We start from the raw sequence: 23,852 nt of genomic DNA, 5'->3' as shown, positions 1-23,852 counted from the left end.
CAATCCACAAATTTGTTCCACATATATCAAGTGCATATCAGGATGTTCAGTTCCATCTCCTGCATAAGGATTAGCTAGCAGTTGTTCTATCATACCCGAAGGAATTTCATATTCAATATTTTTAGTAGGTGCAGTAGGTTGAGCGGTAGCTAATTGTGGTTCCGGACGAGGTGAAGATACCCCGAACAAACCCCTCAAAGGATTGTTTTCCATAGTAACAAGTGACAATAAATTTCAGCACACTATATAAATGTTTCCTTACCAAATTCCACTTACCAAAGGCGCTTCACTCCCAGGAAACGATGCCAGAAAATAGCCTTGATGACCCACAAGTATAGGGGATCAATTGTAGCTCTTTTCTATAAGTAAGAGTGTCGAACCCAACGAGGAGCAGAAGGAAATGACAAGTAGTTTTCAGTAAGGTAATGTCTGCAAGTGCTGAAATTGTAAGTAGCGGAGTAGTTTGATAGCAAGATAATTTGTAACGAGCAAGTAACGGTAGTAGTAACAAAAGTGCAGCAAGGTATCCCAATCCTTTTGAGGCAAAGGATAGGCCAAAACGGTCTCTTATGATAAGCAAAGCGTTCTTGAGGGTACACGGGAATTTCATCTAGTCACTTTCATCATTTTGGTTTGATTTGTGTTCGCTACTTTGATAATTTGATGTGTGGGTGGACCAATGCTTTGGTGCTGTTCTTACTTGAACAAACCTCGTACTTATGATTAACCCTCCTGTAAGCATCCGCAACTATGAGAAAAGTATTAAGAATAAATTCTAACCACAACATTAAACTTTTGGATCCAATCGGTCCCTTACGGAATAGCGCATAAATTGGGGTTTAAGCTTCTGTCACTCTAGCAACCCACCATCTAACTGCTACTCCACAATGCATTCCCTTAGGCCCAAATATGGTGAAGTTTCATGTAGTCGATGTTCACATGACACCACTGATGGTAGCTAGAACTTCGTCGGTATTTCCCCAGAGAGGGAGGGATGATGTAGCACAGCGATGGTAGAGTATTTCCCTCAGTTATGAAACCAAGCTATCGAACCAGTAGGAAGACCAAGCAACACAACGTAAACAACACCTGCACACAAATAACAACACCTCGCAACCCTACATGTTAAAGGGGTTGTCAATCCCTTTCGGGTAACGGCGCCAGAAATTGGCAAGAGGACGTGAGATAAATTGTAGTAGATTGAAATAATAGATCGTAAATAAATAAAAGTGCAGCAAGGTATTTTTGTATTTTTTGGTTTAATAGATCTGAATAAAAGTGCAAAGGAGAACTAGATCGCAAGGCAAATATATGAGAAATAAGACCCGGGGGCCGTAGGTTTCACTAGTGGCTTCTCTCGAGAAAAATAGCAAACGGTTGGTAAACAAATCACTGTTGGGCAATGTTAGAACTTAAAATAATTATAACGATATCCAGGCAATGATCATTACATAGGCATCACGTCCAAGATTAGTAGACCGACTCCTGCCTGCATCTAATACTATTACTCCACACATCGACCGCTATCCAGCATGCATCTAGAGTGTTATTCACGGGAAAACGGAGTAATGCAATAAGAATGATGACATGATGTAGACAAGATTCGTTTATCTATATGGCGGTAGATATAGATCTCGTCTTTTTATCCTTAGTAGCAACAATACGTACGTGTCGTTTCCCCTTCTGTCACTGGGATCAAGCACCGTAAGATCGAACCCACTACCGGGCACCTCTTCCCATTGCAAGATAAATAGATCAAGTTGGCCAAACAAAACCCAAATATTGGAGAAGAAATACGAGGCTATAAGAGATCACGCATATAAGAGATCAAAGAAACTCAAATAACTTTCATGGATATAAAAAGATATGACTGATCATAAACTCAAAGTTCATCAAATCCCAACAAAGACACCGCAAAAGAGCTACATCATATGGATCTCCAAGAGACCATTGTATTGAGAATCCAGCGAGAGAGAGAGAGAGGAAGCCATCTAGCTACTAACTACGGACCCGAAGGTCTACAAAGGACTACGCACGCATCATCGGAGAGGCACCAATGGAAGTGGTGAACCGCTCTGTGATGGTGTCTAGATTGGATCTGGTGGTTCTGGACTCTGCGGCAGCTGGATGAATATTTCAACGCCTGTTCTAGGGTTTCTGGAATATTGGGGTATTCATAGAGCAAAGAGGCGGTCATGGGGCACCCAAGGTGGGCACAACCCACCAGGACGCGCCTGGGCCTCCTGGCGCGCCCTGGTGGTTTGTGGCCCCCTCGGGGCACCCCCGGGTGCAACCAGGGCCCATTGCCTTTCTTCTGGCCCATAAAAAATCATCATGGAGTTTCGTGGCATTTGGACTCCGTTTGATATTGATTTCTTGCGATGTAAAAAACATGGAAAAAACAGCAACTGGCACTTGGCACTATGTCAATAGGTTAGTACCAAAAAATGATATAAAATGACTATAAAATGATTATAAAACATCCAAGATTGATAATAACACAGCATGGAACAATCAAAAATTACAGATACGTTGGAGACGTATCAGCATCCCCAAGCTTAACTCCTACTCATCCTCGAGTAGGTAAGTGATAAAAACAGAATTTTTGATGTGGAGTGTTGTTCATCAAGTCATAACATATTCTTTTATTTATAGCATGGACATTTGGACTTTATGTGATTCAAAGCAATAGTCTAGTTTTGACATAATAATTTAGATACTCAAACATATCAACAAGCAACCATGTCTTTCAAAATATCAACGCTAAAATAAGTTATCCCTAGCCCATCATGCTCAAACATTGATCCATTCATGAAACACACTCAAATATTAAGTACACCTAATACTTGAGCACGATCATATTGCCTCCTAGTTGGTGCTTTTTATGAGAGAAGATGGACACTCAAATTTCAAAATAAAAATTGCATAAAGTAAAGGAAAGGCCCTTCGTAGAGGGAAGTAGGGGTGCCAGAGCTCAAAGAGAAAAATTGGAGATAAAAACATTTTTGGAGGTGTATCCATCCCACCAACGAAAACGACTCAGAGCTACAAACACTTTCAATGCTAGATATGCCATAGGCGGTTCCCAAACAGAAAATAAAGTTTATTCCTTTTTACACCATTCTTTCACTTTCCATGGCTAACCGTATCCACGGGTGCCCTCCATACCAACACTTTCCAAGGAATTTATTATTTGACAACATAAAGTAAATATTATTATGTTTGCATTTCGGGACTGACCATCCCTAACAGCTTTGCCTTACTCTCGTGCAATGACAAGTGAATAAACACTCATCTTGAGAATAACACATCTAGCATGGAAAATATTAGCCACCCGTTACCATTCCGCAAGCGAAAAAAACAGACAAAAGAGAAGTTTATTTTTGAAAGTTAGATATGGCACATGCAAATTTGCTTAGAACAGCAAAATAATACCGCATATAGGTAGATATAGTGGACTCATGTAGCAAAACTGGTTTAACGGATTTTGGATGCACAAGTAGCGGTCATACTTAGTGCAAAATGAAGGCTAGCAAAAGATTGGGAGGCGACCTATCAAGAAACGAATAATCTCATAAGCAAGCATTAAGCATAATTAACACCGAATAATGCACCACAAGTAGGATATAATTTTCATTGCATGATTATTGACTTTCGTGCATGCATAGGGAATCACAAACCTTAACGCCAAAATTCTTACTAGAGCACAATTACTCATCAACATAACTCACATATCACAGCATCATATCTCAAAACTATTACTAAGAATCAAGTTTATTTTGTCAATGATCTTCATGACATTTTTATTTCTTTTATCCTTCTTGGATATCTATCACTTTGGAACTAATTTCCATGTGTTGCTTTTCATAAGCTCAAACAAATATAAGTGAAGATCATGAGCATAAAAAATTTGTATTTCTCTCAAAATAATTTAAGTGAAGAAAGAGAGAATTTCTTCAAAAATAACAAAGCACACCGTGCTCAAAAAGATATAAGTGAAGCACTAGAGCAAGTCCTAGCTCATAAAAGATTTAAGTGAAGCATAGAGAGCAATTCGGTCATGATATAATTTTGGCTCTCTCAAAAAGGTGTGTCCAGCAAGGATTGATGACTTAAAACACAAAATAAAACAAGCAAAGACACATATCATACAAGACGCTCCAAGCAAAACACATAGCATGTGACGAATAAAAATATAGCCTCGAGTAAAATACCGATAGTTGTTGGAAGAAAGCGGGGATGCCACTCGGGGGCATCCCCAAGCTTAGTTGGTTGCCCATCCTTGAATAATAGCTTGGGATGCCGGGGCATCCCCAAGCTTAGGCTCTTACATCCTTCCTTCATCCATCGTAAGATAACCCAAAACTTGAAAACTTCAATCACACAAAACTCAACAAAACCTTCGTAAGATCCGTTAGTGTAAGTAAATAAATTACTACTATAAGTGATGTATCAAACCAATTCATATTTTTTTTGTATTATATCTACTGTATTCCAACTTTTCTATGGCAAAAACACATCAAAGAAAACCATAGAGCCATCAAAATAAGCACACAACACAAAGAAAATAGAATCTGTCAAAACTGTCTGTAGCAATATGGTTTAAACGAATACTTATGGAACTCCAAAAATTCTACCAAAATAGGACGACCAGGGAAATTTTTATATTAATTTTATGCAAAAAGAATTAGGGCAAAATATCTTTCTGAATAAAAATGAGAATTAATTTCGTGAGCATAAAGTTTCTGTCTTTTTCAGCAAGATCAAATAACTATCACCCAAGAAGATCCTATTGGTTCTACTTGGCAAAAACACTAATTAAAATATAAAAAACACAATCATAATAGTAGCATAATTGTGCTAACACTCAAGAACATAAAGCAAAAAGCAAAAATAAATTTTATTCATTGGGTTGCCTCCCAACAAAGAGTATAGTTTTACGCCCTTAGCTAGGCATAAAGCAAGGATCTAAATTTTGTCATCTTTGGTTCGAGATCCATAAGATGCCCTCATGATTGATTCATAAGGTGGCTTAATTCTAGTTCTAGGAAAGTGCTTCATACCCTTCCTCAAAGGAAATTGGAACTTAATATTGCCTTCTTTCATATGAATCACGACACCGATAGTGCGTAAAAACGGTCTACCAAGAATAATTGGACAAGACGGATTGCAATCAATATCAAGAACAATAAAATCTATGGGCACATAATTCCTATTTGCAAGAATAAGAACATCATTAATTCTTCCCATAGGCTTTTTAATAGTAGAATCCGCCAAGTGCAAATTCAAAGAACATTCTTCAAGATTAGTAAGACCAAGCACATCACATAAAGATTTCGGAATTGTAGAAACACTAGCACCCAAGTCACACAAAGAAAAACACTCATAATTTTTAATATTGACCTTGATGGTAGGTTCCCATTCATCATGCAATTTTCTAGGAATTGAAACTTCTAATTCCAACTTTTCTTCCAAAGCTTTCATCATAGCATCAACAATATGTTTAGTAAAAGCTTTGTTTTGTTCATAAGCATGGGGTGAATTTATCATGGATTGCAACAAAGAAATACAATAAATCAAAGAGCAACTATCATAATTAAAGTCTTTGTAATCCAAAAAAAAGAGTGGGCACATCACTAGCCAAAGTTTTGACCTCTCCAAACCCACTTTCATCAATTTCTCAACAAGATTTTCACCCTCCGAAATATTGGGACGCCTTCTACCTAAAGTTGACTCTTCTCCAGTCCCTTTTTCATCTTTCTTAACTTTACTAAACAAGTAATCAATAGAATAAACACCAATCATTTTAAGATCTTCATCACTTTTCCAAGAAAAATCACTAGAAAAAGCTTTCTCTAAAAATTCTCTTTTAGCTCTAAGCATAGCAGTTCTTTTCTTACTTTCATCCATAGAAACATAAAGAGCTTTAATTGATTCATCTACTTTAGGCACAAAAAATTTCATCTTGAGATTTTCCACATCATGAGCAATTCTATCAACACTTCTAGACAGATCATCAACTTTATTCAACTTTTCTTCCATCAAAGTGTTGAAAACTTTTTGTGTGTTGATAAATTCTTTCATAATATTCTCAAGATCAGAGGGGTTCCTATTATTATTATAAGATTGATTTCCATAGGAATTACGATAATTATCAGATGAATTACTAGTAAAAGGCCTAGGATTAAAATTACCTCTATAAGCATTGTTGTTGCAATTATTTCTAGAGATAAAATTCACATCAATGGCATCACTATTTTTCTCAATCAAAGTAGACAAAGGCATATCATTAAAATCAATAGGAGCACTTTTACTAGCAACCAATTTCATAACAGCATCAACTTTATCACTCAAAGAAGAAATTTCTTCAACCGAATTAACCTTTTTACTAGTAGGAGCTCTTTCGGTATGCCATTGTGAATAATTTGCCATGATATTATCAAGCAATTTGGTGGCTTCACCCAAAGTAATTTCCATAAAAGTACCACCCGCGGTGGAATCTAAAAGATTATGAGAAACAAAATTCAATCCCGCATAAAAAATTTGTATGATCATCCAAAGATTTAACCCATGAGTTGGGCAATTCCTTAGCATCATTTTCATCCTTTCCCAAGATTGTGCAACATGCTCATGTTAAAGTTGCTTGAAATTCATGATCTGGGTTCTAAGGGAAATATTTTTTGCGGGAGGAAAATACTTAGTGATAAAAGCATCTTTGCACTTGTTCCAAGAATCGATACTATTACGAGGCAAAGAAGAGAACCAATTTTTTGCATAATCACGCAAAGAGAACGGAAATAATTTCATCTTGACCACATCATTGTCCACATCTTTTTTCTTTTGCATATCGCATAATTCCACGAAGGTATTAAGATGGGACGCGGTATCCTCATTAGGAGTATCGGAAAATTGGTCTTTCATAACAAGATTCAGCAAAGCGGTATTAATATCACAAGTCTCCGCACTAGTGGCGGGAGGAGCAAGCGGAGTGCCAATAAAATCAATTTTATTGGTATTTGAGAAATCACATATCTTGGTGTTCTCTTGAGTCATGATGACCACACAACAAGATTGCACTCAAAAACAGATCCGGCAAGAAAACGGCGAACGGAAAAAGAGAGGCGAATAAAACGGCAAATTTTTGTGAAGTGGGGGAGAGAAAAAGAGAGGCAAATGGCAAATAATGTAAATTGCAAGGAGATGAGATTTTTTATTAGGAACCTGGTTATGTTGAAGATCTTCCCCGGCAACGGCGCCAGAAATTCTCCTTGATGGTAGCTAGAACTACGTCGGTATTTCCCCGGAGTGGGAGGGATGATGTAGCACAGCGATGGTAGAGTATTTCCCTCAGTTAGGAAAACAAGGTATCGAACCAGTAGGAAGACCAAGCAACACAACGTAAACAGCACCTGCACACAAATAACAACACCTCGCAACCCGACGTGTTAGAGGGGTTGTCAATCCCTTTCGGGTAACGGCGCCAGAAATTGGCAAGCGGACGTGAGATAAATTGTAGTAGATTGAAATAATAGATCGCAAAGAAATAAAAGTGCAGCAAGTTATTTTTGTATTTTTTGGTTTAATAGATCTGAATAAAAATGCAAAGGAAAAGTAGATCACAAGGCAAATATATGAGAAATAAGACCCCGGAGCCGTAGGTTTCACTAGTGGCTTCTCTCGAGAAAAATAGCAACCGGTGGGTAAACAAATTACTGTTGGGCAATTGATAGAACTTCAAATAATTATGAAGATATCCAGGCAATGATCATTACATAGGCATCACGTCCAAGATTAGTAGTGTTGGGGAACGTAGTATTTCAAAAAAAAATTGCCTACGCACACGCAAGATCCATCTAGGTGATGCATAGCAACGAGCGGGGAGAGTGTGTCCACGTACCCTCGTAGACCAAAAGCGGAAGCGTTTAGTAACGCGGTTGATGTAGTCCAACGTCTTTGCGATCCAACCGATCCAAGTACCGAACACACGGCACCTCCGCGATCTGCACACGTTCATCTCGGTGACGTCCCTCGTACTCTTGATCCAGCTGAGGCCGAGGGAGAGTTTCGTCAGCACGACGGCGTGGTGATGGTGATGATGAAGTTACCGATGCAGGGCTTTGCCTAAGCTCTACAACGATATGATCGAGGTGGAAATCAGTGGAGGGGGGCACCGCACACGGCTAAGACAACTGTCAACTTGTGTGTCTATGGGGTACCCCCCTCCCTCGTATATAAAGGAGGGGAGGAGGGGGCCGGCCGACCCTTCATGGTACGCCCCAAGGGGGGATTCCTACTCCTACTAGGAGTAGGTTTCCCCCCTTTCCTAGTCCTAATAGGAGGGGGGAGGAAGGGGAAGAGGAGAGAAAGGAAAAGGGGTGCCGGCCCCCCTCCCAATTCGGATTGGGCTTGGGGGGCGCGCCCACACCTCTTGGTCGCCTCCTCTCTCTCCCACTAAAGCCCATGTAGGCCCATTTAGCCCCCCGGGGGTTCCACTAACCCCCGGTACTCCAGTATATGCCCGAACTCATCCGAAACCATTCCGATGTCCAAACATAACCTTCCAATATATCAATCTTCATGTCTCGACCATTTCGAGACTCCTCGTCATGTCCGTGATCACCTCCGGGACTCCGAACTACCTTCGGTACATCAAAACACATAAACTCATAATACCGATCGTCATCGAACATTAAGCGTGCGGACCCTACGTGTTCGAGAACTATGTAGACATGACCGAGACTCGTCTCCTAATCTCGATCTATGCCAACTCAACAAACACCATCGGAGACACCTTTAGAGCATCTTTATAATCACCCAGTTACGTTGTGATGTTTTATAGCACACAAAGTGTTCCTCCGGTATTCGGGAGTTGCATAATCTCATAGTCAGAGGAATGTGTATAAGTCATGAAGAAAGCAGTAGCAATAAAACTGAACGATCAATATGCTAAGCTAACGGGTGGGTCTTTTCCATCACATCATTCTCTAACGATGTGATCCCGTTCATCAAATGACAACACATGTGGTTAGGAAACCTAACCATATTTGATTAACGAGCTAGTCAAGTAGAGGCATACTAGGGACACTCAGTTTTGTCTATGTATTCACACATGTACTAAGTTTCCGGTTAATACAATTCTAGCATGAATAATAAACATTTATCATGATACAAGGAAATATAAATAACAACTTTATTATTGCCTCTAGGGCATATTTCCTTCAAGTAGACTGACTCCTGCCTGCATCTACTACTATTACTCCACACATCGACCGCTATCCAGCATGCATCTAGTGTATTAAGTTCATGGAAAAATGAAGTAATGCAATAAGAACGATGACATGATGTAGACAAGATCCGTTTATCTATATGGCGGTAGATATAGATCTCGTCTTTTTATCCTTAGTAGCAATGATACGTACGTGTCATTTCCCCTTCTGTCACTGGGATCGAGCACCGTAAGATCGAACCCACTACCAGGCACCTCTTTCCATTGCAAGATAAATAGATCAAGTTGGCCAAACAAAACCCAAATATCGGAGAAGAAATACGAGGCTATAAGAGATCATGCATATAAGAGATCAAAGAAACTCAAATAACTTTCATGGATATAAAAAGATATGACTGATCATAAACTCAAAGTTCATCAGATCCCAACGAACACACCGCAAAAGAGTTACATCATATGGATCTCCAAGAGACCATTGTATTGAGAATCCAGCGAGAGGGAGAGGAAGCCATCTAGCTACTAACTACGGACCCGAAGGTCTACAAAGGACTACTCACGTATCATCGGAGAGGCACCAATGGAAGTGGTGAACCCCTCCGTGATGGTGTCTAGATTGGATCTGGTGGTTCTGGACTCTGCAGCGGCTGGATGAATATTTCGACGCCTGTTCTAAGGTTTCTGGAATATTGGGGTATTTATAGAGCAAAGAGGCGGTCCAGGGGGCACCCGAGGTGGGCACAACCCACCAGGGCGCGCCTGGGCCTCCTGGCGCGCCCTGGTGGGTTGTGCCCCCCTCGGGGCACCCCCGAGGTGCAACCAGGGCCCATTGCCCTTCTTCTGGCCCATAATATCATCGTGGAGTTTCGTGGCATTTGGACTTCGTTTGATATTGATTTCCTGTGATGTAAAAAACATGGAAAAAAACAGCAACTGGCACTTGGCGCTTTGTCAATAGGTTAGTACCAAAAAATAATATAAAATGACTATAAAATGATTATAAAACATTCAAGATTGATAATAAAACAACATGAAACAATCAAAAATTATAGATTCGTTGGAGATGGATCAACCACTAAGTGAATAACAACATACATACTATCAAAATATCGAACACATATCAAGTTCACATGATTACTTGCAACATGATTTCTCTCGTGACCTCAAGAACAAAAGTAACTAGTCACAAATGATAAACATGTTCATGATCAGAGGAGTATTAAATAGCATAATGGATCTAAATATATAATCTTCCACCAAATAAACCATATAGTAATCAAGTACAAGATGTAATCAACACTACTAGTCACCCACAAGCACCAATCTATAGTTCCGGTAACAAGACTGAACACAAGAGATGAACTAGGGTTTGAGATGAGATGGTGCTGTTGAAGATGTTGATGGAGATTGCCCTCCCCAAGATGGGAGAGTTGTTGGTGATGATGAGGACGATGATTTCTCCCTCCCGGAGGGAAGTTCCCCTAGCGGAATCGCTTCGCCGGAGGGCAAAAGTGCTCCTGCCCAAGTTCCGCCTCGAGACGGCGGCGCTCCATCCCGAAAGTCTCCTCCTTATTTTTTTCTAGGTCAAAATCACTTATATACCAGAAGATGGGCACCGGAGGTGGGCCGAGGAGGCCACAACCCACCAGGGCGCGCCTGGGGGGCCTGACGCACCCAGGTGGGTTGTGCCCACCTGGTGGCCCCCCTCTGGTGGTTATTGGCTCCAGTATTTCTTAAATATTCCACAAAAAATCTTCGTGAAGTTTCAGCTTATTTGGAGTTGTGCAGAATAGGTGGCCTGACGTAGCTTTTCCAGGTCCAGATTTCCAGCTGCCGGAATTCTCCTTCTTGGTGTGTACCTTGCAAATTATGAGAGAAAAGGCATTAGAATTACTCCAAAAGGCATTATTATGGATAAAAACATTATAAATAACAGTAAGAAAACATGATGCAAAATGGACGTATCAGGCGCCTCCTGGCGGCTGGGATCGAGAGGCGAGGGAGAGCATGGGTGGAGAAGACTAGCAGAGGCTGGAGGGCACTGGCAACAACGGTTGGAGAGGGAGCGGTTAGATAGGAGGAAGATGCATTTATTAGCCACCTGAAATAAGCACCACGGGATGAACACTAACAAATGTAGGGTTTTGTTTGCAAAATTGAAACGTTTTCTCAGGTAGCGACTTAAAAAAAAGGGACTGCGGGTACAATTACCAAAAACTACATGGACTTTTTGTAAAAATGCCGCGACGATGAGCGGGCAGAAGCGATCGGTGCTTTATCATAAACATTTTTTTAATGTGTAATGAAGACTTCTAAAATTTAAATAAAGCAATTTTAAATTATTATTTGCAGAATCTATATCTATACCTACTAATAAAGCAAGGTTAGTTTTTTTGATTTTTTTCATACGTTCATCGGCGAAAATATTTTGTTTTCTATCCGAGGTGGTACCAAATTTTTGTGCGTCCATGTGATAGAAAAGGAAAAACAGTTTGTCCAGAATTTTGTACGTGGGCTGCGCGTACTCTCGCCCAGCAAAACCAACCCACTTCCTGCCCACGCAGCTGGGAAAACCCTATTTACCGCATATGGTGGAAAATAGTTGGAGCTTCGCATAGGGCGCCCAGGACAGGGCTGGCCCGTTTTCCTTTTTTCTGTGTATTTTTTTCTATTTATCATTTTCTATTCCTTTCCTATTTATTATTTATTTCTTCCCTTTCAAGTTTATCTTTCTTTTTTACACTTTTTGCAAATTCAAAAAATTTAAAATATATTTATAGTTTCAGTTTTTGGTCAATTTTTTGAAAAATATTCAGAATTGTAAAATTTTGTTCCCATTTTATAAAAGTGTTCCAAATTTAATATTTTGTTATTGTTTGGAAAAAATCAAAACTCAATTTTTTTGGTTTTTAGAAACTGTTCAAGATTTAAAAAATGCATTTTGGAAAATGTTCCCAATTCAATTTTTTTGTTTTTGTCAAATATTGACAAATTCAACGCAAAACTATTTTAAATAGTCCCACATTGCACTTTACATACAGTGGTACCAATTTATAAACGTTCGTGGAACTATAGGTAGTAACAAAAATATATAAGGATGGATGGATTAAGCTGGACGAAGGATGCATGTATTGGCACATGAGCTAGATGGAAAAGGGCCTTGAAATTTTAAAATAAGAAATAAATGTTGCCATCTTTATAAAAATGTGTTTCCAAAAATTGTTTGAGATTATGAAAAAATTTACATTACAAAATGCTCCAAATTTGAAAAATATCCTTGTTTTAGTGAAATGTACACAAATTCAAATAATATTCACGGTTAAAAATTAGGGTTTTCTTAAAACATGTCCCCATTTTTAATTTTTTAACAAATTCAAAAAATGCTCGTGTTTTATTAAATGTTCATGTTTCCAAAAACTGTTTGTGATTTTTAGAAAATGTCCCTGCTTAAAATTTTGTTTGTATTTTTCCAAAACTGTAAGGAATTTTCAAAAAATTATTCGCATTTTTTAAAACTGTTCGGGATTTCAAAAATTGCTCATGTTTCCAAGAATATTCGGTAATTCATCATTAGTATTATTTGAAAAGTTCCAAAATAGTAAAATAATAATCACAGAATGTTTGGAATCAAACACTGCAGTATGTTCTTAAATATTTACTCTGGCCTTTAGTTAGCAGGACGTGTTTGTTCGAGTGGTTGGCATCACTTGGACGGGTGTTTGAGATCATGAGTCTGATCCGTCAACTTGTTTTTTGGGGGGATTTTTACTCACTTCTTACAAACACATGTCGTTTTGGTGCCTGGGCCTTTCACATCACACGCACTTTGTCAGCCCAACTACCTACTACCTGGGAAATAAGGAAAACATATTTTAAATAGTCCCATATTGCTCGTTCACTTTCATATTATTGAACTTCATGCCTTAAAATCCCCTCGAATGAATGGAAAAATAGATTGAATAATTCGCGGGCCTTCTCTGGCGTGCGATGACCTAACAAAACCCTTATTAAATGCACACTATTTTCCTCCCCGTGAGCATATGTGCTAAACAAAGGTTTTTTTTAGGGCTTGCTAAACAAAAGTTAAAAAGGAAGAAAAACGATCGAACTAACGTTCGTAGCATCTAACGGCTGGCCCACTACAGCATCGCGGCGGGCGCTGGCTGCTATCGGACTCTTGTCAAATTGGCGGCCCATATATATGATCAGCCGGAAAGTCTCCCGGGCGGAATGGCGGGGAGCTCTCGAGCTTCAGAACTCTGAAAGCGCCACCAGTCCACGGCCACGCCGCCGCCGCCGCCTCCCAGAAAAATGGCGGCCCTCTACGTCCCGCTCCGCGTCATCGCCTCCCGCCCGCGCGCCCCCACCCGGCGCCTCCTCCTGCCGCTCCACGCCCACCTTCTCACCTCCGGCCGCCTCGCCTCCAGCCCCGCCATCCTCACGACCCTCGTCTCCCTCTACGCGCGCGTCCCCGCCCTCCACCCCGTCGTCCACCGCCTCCTCCCGCCGGCCTCCCCTCTCCCCTGCTTCAACGCCGCGCTCTCCCTGCCCTACCCGCTCGCGCTCCGCGTCTTCGGCCGCCTCCGCGCCGACCACTTCCCCGACTCCTTCTCCTTCCCGCCGCTCGCCTCCTCCGCCCCGTCCCCGCCCCACCTCCTCGCGATCCACGCCCTCTCGCTCCGCTGCGACGTCGCCCACGACCTCTTCTGCGCCAGCGCCCTGCTCCGCGGCTACCTCAGGTTCGGCCTCGCCGACCACGCGCACCGCCTGTTCGACGAATTGCCCCTCCGGGACGTCGTGGTCTGGAACGCCATGGTCAACGGGTTCGCCAAGCTCGGCTGCTTCGACCGCGCCATGGAGTGCTTCCTGCGGATGAGGCAGGATGGCACGGTGGAGGTCAGCGCTTTCACCGTCACCGGAATCCTGTCGGTCTGCACCGCGGCCGCGGATTTTCAGTGCGGGGCTGCTGTTCACGGGATGGTGGTGAAGTCGGGACTTGACCACAATGTTTCGGTGTGTAACGCCTTGGTGGATCTTTATGGGAAGTCCCATGATGTGGCCAATGCGGCAATGGTGTTTGAGGGGATGGCAGAGCAGGACAGGGACTTGTTCAGCTGGAACTCGATGCTGTCGGCTTTGCACTACTCGGCTGACCATATGGGGACAATGAGGCTCTTTCATAGGATGAGGCATGCTGCAGTATGGCCGGACACAGTGACCGTTGCGGCTGTTCTCCCTGCATGTGCGCAGACTGCAGCACTGAAGGTTGGGAGGACGGTGCATGGGTACATTATCACGATCGGACTGGCTCGCGATGGTGCAATGGGCGTGCGCGCTTGTAATGCACTGGTAGACATGTATGCCAAGAGCGGGGCACTGGATGAGGCATGCCGTGTATTTTACTGGATGCGCCAACAGGACGTGGCATCATGGAATATTATGATCGACGGGTATGCATCCCATGGGCGTGGGCAGGAGGCACTGGAGTTGTTCCGCCAGATGACAGAGGTGAAAGGTCTGGTGCCAGACGAGGTAACTCTGCTGGCAGCAATGTCGGCGTGCAGCCATTCTGGGTTTGTCGAAGAAGGGAGAATTCTTCTTAAGAGAATGAAAGAGGAGTTCGGTTTGGAGCCGCAGATGGAGCACTACGCATGTCTGACTGACATGCTTGGCCGAGCAGGGAGGCTGGATGAGGCGAGAAAGGTTGTAGAGGAGGCAGGGGATGTAGGAGCTGGTGCGTGGAGGACATACCTTGCAGCATGCCGGATGCATGGTGATAAAGAAAGGGCCCAAGAGGCAGCTAGGATGCTGATGGCGACGAAGGAGCCTGGGAGTGGTGGATGGGTGCTGCTAGCGAACACATATGGCTGGGATGGAAACTTTGAGGGCCTGGAGGAGGTAAGGGGGGAGATGAGACGGCAAGGAGTGCAGAAGGCTGCGGGCTGCAGCTGGGTTTAGGTGGGTGGAGGAAACGGCAAGAGTGGAACAGTTATGCACGCTTTTGTTAGTGGCGATAAGGAACACCCTGAGGCTGACATGATTTATGAGATGCTGCATTCGTTGATAAGTTGGATGAGGGATTGCAGTGATTTGAGTATCACGACCCCATTATATAATTGAATGCTCATATATGTATTTATTTTGTTACAAGCTAGCACTGACGTACTATTGCGCAGATATTAATTAGAATGGTGCATCATTGGATACAGATAGGCTTGCACCATTAAGAGCACCACCGAAACTTGAACCAGGTAAGAGGGTTTCGCCAAATATCATAGTTCCAGCAGTCAGTGCTCCAGCTCCAAGCCCCATTCCAAAGTTTGGTGCACTATTCTGAGCTGCAGATTTTCTTGGTGGCACATTTATGTAGTTCTGTGGCACTCGCTCCCTACCGGGATGCTGTGGTGGGAAGAAGCCGAGGTTTGAAGTTGGTGGTGGTGGCAGGGTTGATGGAAACATTGGTGGTTGGTAGCTGTAGCTACTTCCTAATGGTGATGGATCTGGGCGAGTTCCAGGGATCACCGGCCTGGAATTACTATGGTGATCAGCATCTTCTCTGTCGCCCCTATAATGGTTGTAGGGTGGCGGTGGATAATTATAAACTGGTCCGTCTTCTATTGCCAATGTGATGCCGACCTGATCGGAGTTCTTCAATCCTTCAGGTAATCCTGCAAATCAACAGAAGATGATATAGGTTAAAGTAATTATGATATTGTAGTTTTGAAGCTCATCTTAATTCATGTGCTATATATTTAAACGTACCCTTTACCCTTTTGATGGTAAGAATCAGACAGTACATCTTATGACTATCATGGCAGCACACTCTACCAAGCATGCTGACTTTCACTTGTTGTTCTGCTAACTCCGTTATGTTTTGAAGAACAAGTAAATGCTGCCCATTCTCTGTACATTCTAAAGCCTATCAATGGATCAAGCACGTTGTGCTTTTCCATCCAAAAAATGTGTTGGTCATTTCCTTACAAGTAGTGGATAGATTTGCCGATAAAGATACACCGTATACTTTTCTTATTGCTATGAAGCTATGATGTTAGGTCACGTACTGAACTTTTTGCAACATATTTGTTATTAACCAGAAAAACACTGATTTTTTCGACGAACAAAACAACACCAACTTCCCTGCATTATTGTTATTTTAGTTCTGACTGCCATTCTAGTGTGCTGTGCGGAAGATTTGGAAAATGTATGTGTTGACTACGCTCCTACTGTGAAAGTGTTTTGATCAGCATCTCAGATGGCACAAATCAGACAGATTCTTTCAGTGTAAACCAGAAATTTCTGTTTACCTGAAAACCGACCATGATCATCTTCTTGCTTGCAGATCCGGATGGATATATCCACAAATCCATGAGCTTTGTCTGACTTCTTCCTCCTAAGCTGGAAACTGTCAGTCTCCTCAATGACTTCTGAATGCTCCTCATTTTGTGCAAACTTGTCAAGATACTCCTTCATCTGGACAACTGCAGCTCCCTGGAGATGCTCCCTTAGGAAGATGGGCTCTCTCCTGTAGACTTCAACTGTCAGCTCCATCTGCTGCTGCGCCAGATCATGTTCATCCACCGAGACCGAGAACTTGGTGCCCCAGCTTGCATTTGAGTTTCCTGATGCGTCAATCTTGGTACAGTACTTGCTGCTGGGATCAACCCATCCGACTGAGAACCACTGCGGCTTCAGCAGGGACGATCTGCGTCCTAGACCACGCGCGGAGATTATGCAGAACTCGACTGATAGCTTTTTCATTTGTATGAGGGAGGGTGAGAGTGTTGCAGGATGTGATGGAGACCAGGGGATATGATGCGGAGATTTATCATCCCATAGGCACCCTTTACCTTGCTGCAAAGTTATTCCAAGACGATAATAAGGACCTGCTTCCTGTTTGTTGCTTCCCTGTGGTAATGGAATCGATTCTAAAGTTGTGGCACTAGGAGAGGGAGAAGCATAGATGGTGCTAGCCGAAGCATTTTTATTACGAGTATTTTATTTCGTTCTCTTTTCTATCTTTCTTTGGCTCTTCTATAAGGCCAATTTGGCTCCCGGGCTCAGCTGCACCCGCTCCGATGAAAAAAATCAAAACAAATACTAGAAAATTTCAAAAAATTCCAAATTTTTTGTGTGGTAGATAATTTGATGCATGAGGTTAGCTGCAAATTTCAACTCGTTTGGATATTTGAGCAGCTCTCTACAAAAAAGACAAAATCGGGGTCTGTAAAAAAGTTTATTGTTCACGAACTGTTTTGACCCGATTTGTCTTTTTTGCCGAGAGCTGCTCAGATATCCAAATGAGTTGAAATTTAAAACGGACCTCACGCTTCAAATTATCTACCACACAAAAAAAATGGATTTTTTGAATTTTTGTAGTATTTGTTTTTGAGCGGGAGCATCTGAGCCCGGGTTCAGATGCGGATTTTCGTAACAATAAGTTGAATAAGGGGCAGCAAGTGAAAGACCCGTGTGGCCGTGTCCTCTGTTGTGAGGAATAATCAAGGAACCACCATCTGCTGTTTCACCTCGTCTCCAAATTACTGGGCTTCCACAGCTGACGTGTCTGTTAGGCAAAGTGGTAGCAGTTTCGGGGGACACCAGTTTCTTACATTTCACTAGATGGCGTATGCGTGTGCGTGTGCGTGTGTGTGTGTGTTTTGCGAATGAGACTATATGATGGTTAGCTGTTCTTTTTATGCATCTGTGCGTGCCTATATGCGTGGAAAGAGTATTCCAAGCTAATCTGAATGATAGTGTGCTACCAAGACACACCTCATGCTTGTCCGCTTCTGGAAACCTGCTCGTGCTCATCAGCGCCTCGGGCAACCCGGTGTCGCTTGATCGAACACACATGCCTTGCGTGATCACTTGACCTGACCATGCGACTCTGCGAGGTGAGGACTGTTTTTCCGCCACCGGACGGTATACGGCCCATGCGTCGTCGCTCATGCACTGCCCAGCTTGGCTGCCTAGTTGGAAGTATCCGGTCCACCCAACACTAGCTTGCGTGCTCGTACTGACGTGTTAGAGAATCTTCCCGGCACATTCCGTTGCACCAGGCAGGTATAGTACCAGTACTCGACGCAACTAGGAGTCAGCGCGAACGTGTCCACGAACGTGTCAGCGCGACCCCGTGAGATTCCTGCCAACTTTCGGCAACACGTGTTCAGTGGAAGGAGGCGTTTCTGTCAACTACGAGGCGTCTACGATGACTTCGTAAAATCTCAAGATAATATGCTGGCTCAGTCTTTCGAAGGTGCTCATAGAGGTAGAGTGTACGTTCATAGGGGTGCATATATGAATGCTTGTGCTTGTACTGTATTAAAAAAAGATCCCATCCACATCGGATACGCAATTTTATTCTGACTGGAGACGAGATTCAGATCTGTGGTGTTCCAGATCCATCTCTTCTATAAGCACATGGAGCGATCAAACACGACAGTTTGCCTCGGCACCACACGCAACGTGCTGCTGGTACGTTTGGCGACACCGGCAACATGCAAGGCCTCGACGCGTCGCTGGCACGGTCTTGTGTGCACATTATTGCTTGTGACAATCAGACTTGTGTACTACCATCATGGGGCCCCCTGCGCCCGGTGATAAACACTTATGTGTACCATCTGAACTTGAGCACAAGGACAGCACAACACAGACGTACAGAACACACTTACATTCAACCGAATAGACGGATCACAGAGCGAACATCATGGAGTGCCAAAATATATCTGAAATACGGATCTAAAAGGTTTTTCAGGGTGACCTAATAATATGGCAGGCACCAGCTGCCGCGATTCTCGTCCCTCGCCGCGAGGCCAAAATTAACATGACAAAGGCATTTACACAAACCGGGTACGAGGAACCCATATCTGTACCGATACAACTCGTACCTCCAGAGCAGCTGCCACCATGGTTTCAGTGGCCTATTGTACAGTTCATGACACTATTATCTTCTTCCATGTTTTCTGATGGTATCTACTATTTGCGGGGTGTCCCCTTTCAGTACAGTATCTGTAAACCAAACCAGAGTAATTTGAGCATCGAGGAATGATTGTTAATCTGCACCGCTGCAGACGAGAGCACAAAAAGAGAGAAAAGAACAGGCATACAAGGGAGCGGCGTACTTAGAAGAGCAGCGTCAAATAGAAAATAATCCACCCCGCCATGGAGAACACTGCAAAAATGTGCACCCAGAACAAGATCGCGGCTGATTCTTTCCCGCACCCTCTGAGGTTTGCAACAGCACCTACAAACAGAAGGATCTTTGCTATCAGATTCTATAGTGTGGTTTGCTAACATGCAGCACGTGGTGCCTCATACAGACTGCCCCACTGTCTTGCAGATCTCAACTAACAAAGCATTATTGGAGTATTTTAAGGTTTATAAACATGGCACATGATAGTTACTCCCTCCGTCCCATAATATAAGAGCGTTTTTGGCACTGTGTAGTGTAAAAAATGCTCTTATATTATGGGAAGGAGAGAGTAAGTGATAAGCAGCGAGCCTTATTTTCTCAACAAACAAAGCATTATTGGAGTTCTAAAGTTCCCTTATTTTCTCATACCTGAGAGCACTGATGTGGGCATGGAATGCTGCAGTAGTAGGACAAACTTGAACATTTTGTCATCTTTGGGAATGAAACCGAGTTTGTCAACTAGCATGACGATGCCAACCCCAGCAATTGGAACCAAGATCAACCGTGCAAAAATAATAGCAACGGTGGTTCGCACACCAAGTCTCTTACTCCCTTCACCAGGACCTGATGAATAAACAAAGGCTAGTGTTAAGATCTGGAGAAATGCATCTCCTCACCATACAATGACAATGGTTGGGGTGATGTCAGTATATATAATACAATTTCCCAACAGTTTCAAATGAAAATAGATTCTTACCATCAACAAGATTACCCCCCACAGCAAGCAAAATGCATGGAATCATAGCTTCCCTGAAAATGTGACATATTTTAGACGATATAAGTCATCATGTGTAATTTAAGTTCTGTAGTTTAATTGGTGCAAGGTCTGTGTATATTTGAAACGAAATCCGAAAGCAGGATGCAAATACCCAAGAATGAGGCAGCTGTCTGTGAAGAAGAATAGAGGTGCATCATCCGTGAATATCAAACCCTTCAAGAATGGAACAACACCGATTCCAATTGCAAAGACCTGTTCCATAGTGTAAAATTAGTTTCCAAGGCACAAAATACAGATGTAATTTTCTGTAATGATTACTAGTAGAATACACTCCCATCAATACATACAGAGGCAATAATTGGTGGCTGAAGAAGTTGCTTGTCTTTTAGGAATTTCACCACACATCTAACACAGCTTAGTATCTGAAACAACACAACACAATTATTCACATTGCAATTTAACTGTACCAAATTGAATAAGAAAAGATCAAAGTGTATGAAACTATGAATCACCGCTAGTAACATGTTTTACCTTTGATCCTAGAGAAGTAGCGCCTTTTTGATTCCCCTCGAGAGCTAACAAAGGCTCATCCTCGGGTACAGTACTAGTGTGAGTGCCTGTTGGATATTTACCAAGTTCAGGCATCGCGTTTTCTTCAGATGCCAGAACCGGAAGCTTCTCTTCTTCACCATCAAAGGTCTCTCCTGGTGGTGGAGAAAGCATCTTGAACACATATGTGTAAACAATAATCGCACCAACCTGCCTCAAGTAAGAATTCACTCAGCAAATGATCTCAGAACGTTTATTCATATTCCTGATATAAATGCTGAGCTGTTATCTTTATATCACAAAGTAGTCATCCTGACTTCTAAGTAAAACACTGAACACATAAACCTCCCGAAAAAATGCACATACCCATTGACCAAATGAGATGTATGCATTTCCATCTTGGCTGCATTTTTCAGAGTCGCCAAAAGGATTGGATGGGTCCCGACATAATGCTGCAATGAGAACCAGAGGTATATTTCCAATGTTCCCTGTTTCAGAAAAAATAAGCAGTCAGATCTGTATCAGATAGAAGAATCACAAATGAAATGCAACTTTTTCAAAAAGAGGAAAACAAACACCTATTCCAATGTGAATAACAGTAAACTTGAAGTACGGATAAGGAGGTCGGATGATAGATGCCACCACAAAGCCAATCAAGGAGCCAGACACGGCGCCTACAACAATATTTACTGGAATATACCACCTACAAAATACAAAAAAGGAGAGAAAATGTCAAATAGAAAGAATGCAATCACGGCAGAGTTATTGCCAACGGAAAAAGCTAAAACAGCGAAAAAAGGACTGTATGGACTCAAAGATAAAGCTCACACAATTCTAACGAGATGAATATTGACAGCAACAATACTCTAATTAAATGAATGCGCTGAAATAGTTTCTCTACTGATTTCCATATTTCAGTATATATTGCTAGAAAGAAGTACTGCCATTAAACTAGTCCAGGAAAGCTTGTTTCGATTCCATTCTAACCCTTAAAATTCAACCGGAACCAATTAACCCACCAACATACGTTTCCTTCACTCCTGGATGGTACCCTTTTTTGCATTTATTTTGAGAAACGCGGAGTCGCGTGAGCTAATTTGTCGTACTCGGAAACTCATGACTAAAATTTGTCGTAATCGGAAGCTCATGACTAAAATTTGTCGTACTCGGAGGCTCATGACTAAAATTTGTCTCTAATTTGTCGTACTCAGAAGCTCATGACTAAAATTTGTCAGGGTATTCGATAATAGTAAATCACTGATATTTTGACTTAATCTAATAATAGTAACAACATTACGGTCAGTAGCTCACACGACAAAACTGAGTTACTAAACTGCTGAACAAAGAAAGTAAGGAACATCATGGAAATACAATCCTTACCACTGCACCAACTTCTCGAGCGTGATTGCGCTGCCCAGTTGAGAAAATATAAGGCAAGGAAGTAGAAGCGAGAACACAAGCTGCACCAAACAGTCAAAGATGTAAGCACTATGAAGCAGTAGCCAACACCTTCCTAGTCTGTATAACACCCAGCTACCATTCTTCGAGGTCACAGGTGCGACTATCTGTATAGTTAGCTATGCATTTATCACAAACGAGAGAATAGACAAGGAAAAGCTCACCCCGTTGAGAAGCTTCCGGCCGTTGGGCTGGAGGATATTGACGTACTTGGTGGCCATGAGGAAGCCCATGAAGCAGACGGTGAAGACCTTGGCGATGGGCAGCACGGCGTACTTGAGCATGGACAGCACCGACGTGTCCGTGGAGCCTCCCTGCGCCGCCGTCACCAGCGCCTCCATCAGCGACCTCCTCTCCTTCATGGCCTCGCCCAGATCGACTCGACTCGAGCCCTCTCCTTTCCCCCTTCCCTCGCAGCCCTCACGAGCAGGACCCACACGATTCTTCTGCCATTAAGAAGGGCTTATATAGACGGCAAAAATATAGAGGCGACAGCAGGAAAATCGTAGGACTGCTTTCGACGCCGGCTGCTCCAAAGATGGCCCAGCTGGCACAGCGCCGTGCCGGACCAACCAAGCTCCGGCGCTAACCAACAACCTCCCCGGTTCGCGCAAAACCGCGCGGCACACGGCGGATGATGCGTGGGGTGAAGGACCTCGAATCGAATCGGGGAAAAACCAGATTCCGAACGGCTGGACGGCTGCGGATGACGGCACCGATTCCCGAGCGCGTGGGTGGTTGTCGCCACCGAATTCGGCCCGCCGGGGGATCCGGTTCCGCTACTGTGGCGTGAGCATCCCCGCCGACCCCGTCCGATTCGTCACGCCACGGCCTACCCACCCAACGGAAAACCACTCCCCCCACCCAAAATACACCCCGCACGGAAACCTCTAGTTCAGAGCTCGAACGCAACCCCCGGGCTAAAATAAAAATCCCGAATCAGCAGTAGAAACCGCACGAATAGTCCAATGCGTGCGACCATGGTCCACGGCGGCGTCCGCCCACCAGGCGGATGGTCCAAACGAGGCGAAAATCAGCAGGAGAACTCACCAGGAAACCGAGGAGGCGGAGGGGAGGGAGCCGAGCCGCCGGCGGGAGGGGAATCCTGGCACCACCAAACCCCCGCTGCCGCAGGGTTGGAGACGGATTAATAAGGCAGGCAGGGGAGGAGAGTGTGATTAAGGTGGGGTGGAATAGCGGGGCGCTGTTTGATTTGCAGCGGACTCTTGGGAGACTTGGGAGGGAGGGAGGGAGGGATGAATCTGGCCGCGGTCTCTCTTTCCCCGGTGAGAGGAGAAAACGAGTCGTTTGGGGTGGGACCTTTTTTTTCTCGGTTCGGATGGACGCGCTTGCTTTTTATATCCTCTTTTGGCTGGGCTGGGGTCCGTGGCGGAGGGGCTGCGGCAGCAAAGCAAAGGCACAATCAATCGCAAGGAGTGACGGACACTCCGTACGCCGTCATCCGAAGGCGCGTCTATCCGCCTGCTCCACCTGCCGATGTTGCCACCGGTCATCGGGCCAGGTGGACGCTCGCGATAATAGTTTTTCTTTTCTTTTTGTTGTCCTTGCTCTCGCGTGTGCCTGGAAATTGGATTTCTCTCCCACACATCTCAGGGGTTTTTGGCCTTGAAACGAGAACCTTGATCCATATTGTATAACCTCAATCTCTTATATAGGGAAAATGTACGGAGATCTACTTTTTTTTAAAGAAA

General features: G+C 43.3%; 3 protein-coding genes across 7 annotated transcripts; 1 reads left to right on the top strand and 2 right to left on the bottom strand.

The window, feature by feature from the left end:
- Window positions 1-13,451: 13,451 nt before the first annotated feature.
- On the top strand, window positions 13,452-17,493 carry LOC109773744 (pentatricopeptide repeat-containing protein At3g14730). Of its 2 annotated transcripts, XM_020332452.4 has the most exons (4): window positions 13,452-15,474; window positions 15,594-15,885; window positions 16,563-17,270; window positions 17,325-17,493. In XM_020332452.4, exon 1 carries the CDS (start codon window positions 13,535-13,537, stop codon window positions 15,179-15,181), a length of 1,647 nt encoding a protein of 548 aa, XP_020188041.1. In that variant the 5' UTR covers window positions 13,452-13,534; the 3' UTR covers window positions 15,182-15,474; window positions 15,594-15,885; window positions 16,563-17,270; window positions 17,325-17,493. The 2 variants fall into 2 exon arrangements, with proteins under 2 accessions (XP_020188041.1, XP_073366944.1); XM_073510843.1 differs by having other exon boundaries at window positions 13,452-15,885.
- On the bottom strand, window positions 15,332-16,981 carry LOC109773743 (uncharacterized). The gene is made up of 2 exons (XM_020332451.4): window positions 16,528-16,981; window positions 15,332-15,891 (listed from the first exon to the last, which is right to left on the bottom strand). The coding sequence occupies exons 1-2, from the start codon at window positions 16,979-16,981 to the stop codon at window positions 15,407-15,409; spliced, it is 939 nt and encodes a 312-aa protein (XP_020188040.1). The 3' UTR covers window positions 15,332-15,406.
- A 1,385-nt stretch (window positions 17,494-18,878) lies between the features above and the next one.
- LOC109773745 (protein PIN-LIKES 6) lies at window positions 18,879-23,585 on the bottom strand. Of its 4 annotated transcripts, none has more exons than XM_020332453.2 (12): window positions 23,191-23,585; window positions 22,305-22,586; window positions 22,063-22,142; window positions 21,261-21,385; window positions 21,049-21,170; window positions 20,665-20,892; window positions 20,481-20,555; window positions 20,285-20,385; window positions 20,113-20,165; window positions 19,785-19,979; window positions 19,345-19,466; window positions 18,879-19,231 (listed from the first exon to the last, which is right to left on the bottom strand). In XM_020332453.2, the coding sequence occupies exons 2-11, from the start codon at window positions 22,500-22,502 to the stop codon at window positions 19,345-19,347; spliced, it is 1,299 nt and encodes a 432-aa protein (XP_020188042.1). In that variant the 5' UTR covers window positions 22,503-22,586; window positions 23,191-23,585; the 3' UTR covers window positions 18,879-19,231. The 4 variants fall into 4 exon arrangements, with proteins under 4 accessions (XP_020188042.1, XP_020188044.1, XP_073366943.1 ...); XM_020332455.4 differs by having other exon boundaries at window positions 19,330-19,466; window positions 23,191-23,519; XM_073510842.1 differs by having other exon boundaries at window positions 19,330-19,466; window positions 22,305-22,583; window positions 23,191-23,464.
- Window positions 23,586-23,852: the final 267 nt, after the last annotated feature.

This window comes from Aegilops tauschii, chromosome 3, assembly GCF_002575655.3.
Source record: "Aegilops tauschii subsp. strangulata cultivar AL8/78 chromosome 3, Aet v6.0, whole genome shotgun sequence".
NCBI classification, from domain to species: Eukaryota; Viridiplantae; Streptophyta; class Magnoliopsida; order Poales; family Poaceae; genus Aegilops; species Aegilops tauschii.
This window is presented reverse-complemented; position numbering and strand designations above follow the sequence as displayed.

Bases quoted from the DNA above. Each gene is read 5' to 3' on its own strand.
- LOC109773744 (XM_020332452.4), top strand. From the start codon at position 13,535: ATGGCGGCCCTCTACGTCCCGCTCCGCGTCATCGCCTCCCGCCCGCGC.
- LOC109773743 (XM_020332451.4), bottom strand. From the start codon at position 16,981: ATGAAAAAGCTATCAGTCGAGTTCTGCATAATCTCCGCGCGTGGTCTA. The intron at 15,892-16,527 runs GTAAACAGAAAT...GTTGATTTGCAG, and splicing joins TGATCATGGTCGGTTTTCAG to GATTACCTGAAGGATTGAAG.
- LOC109773745 (XM_020332453.2), bottom strand. From the start codon at position 22,502: ATGAAGGAGAGGAGGTCGCTGATGGAGGCGCTGGTGACGGCGGCGCAG. The intron at 20,386-20,480 runs GTATGTATTGAT...ACTATGGAACAG, and splicing joins AGCCACCAATTATTGCCTCT to GTCTTTGCAATTGGAATCGG. The intron at 20,166-20,284 runs GTATTTGCATCC...TCACATTTTCAG, and splicing joins GACAGCTGCCTCATTCTTGG to GGAAGCTATGATTCCATGCA.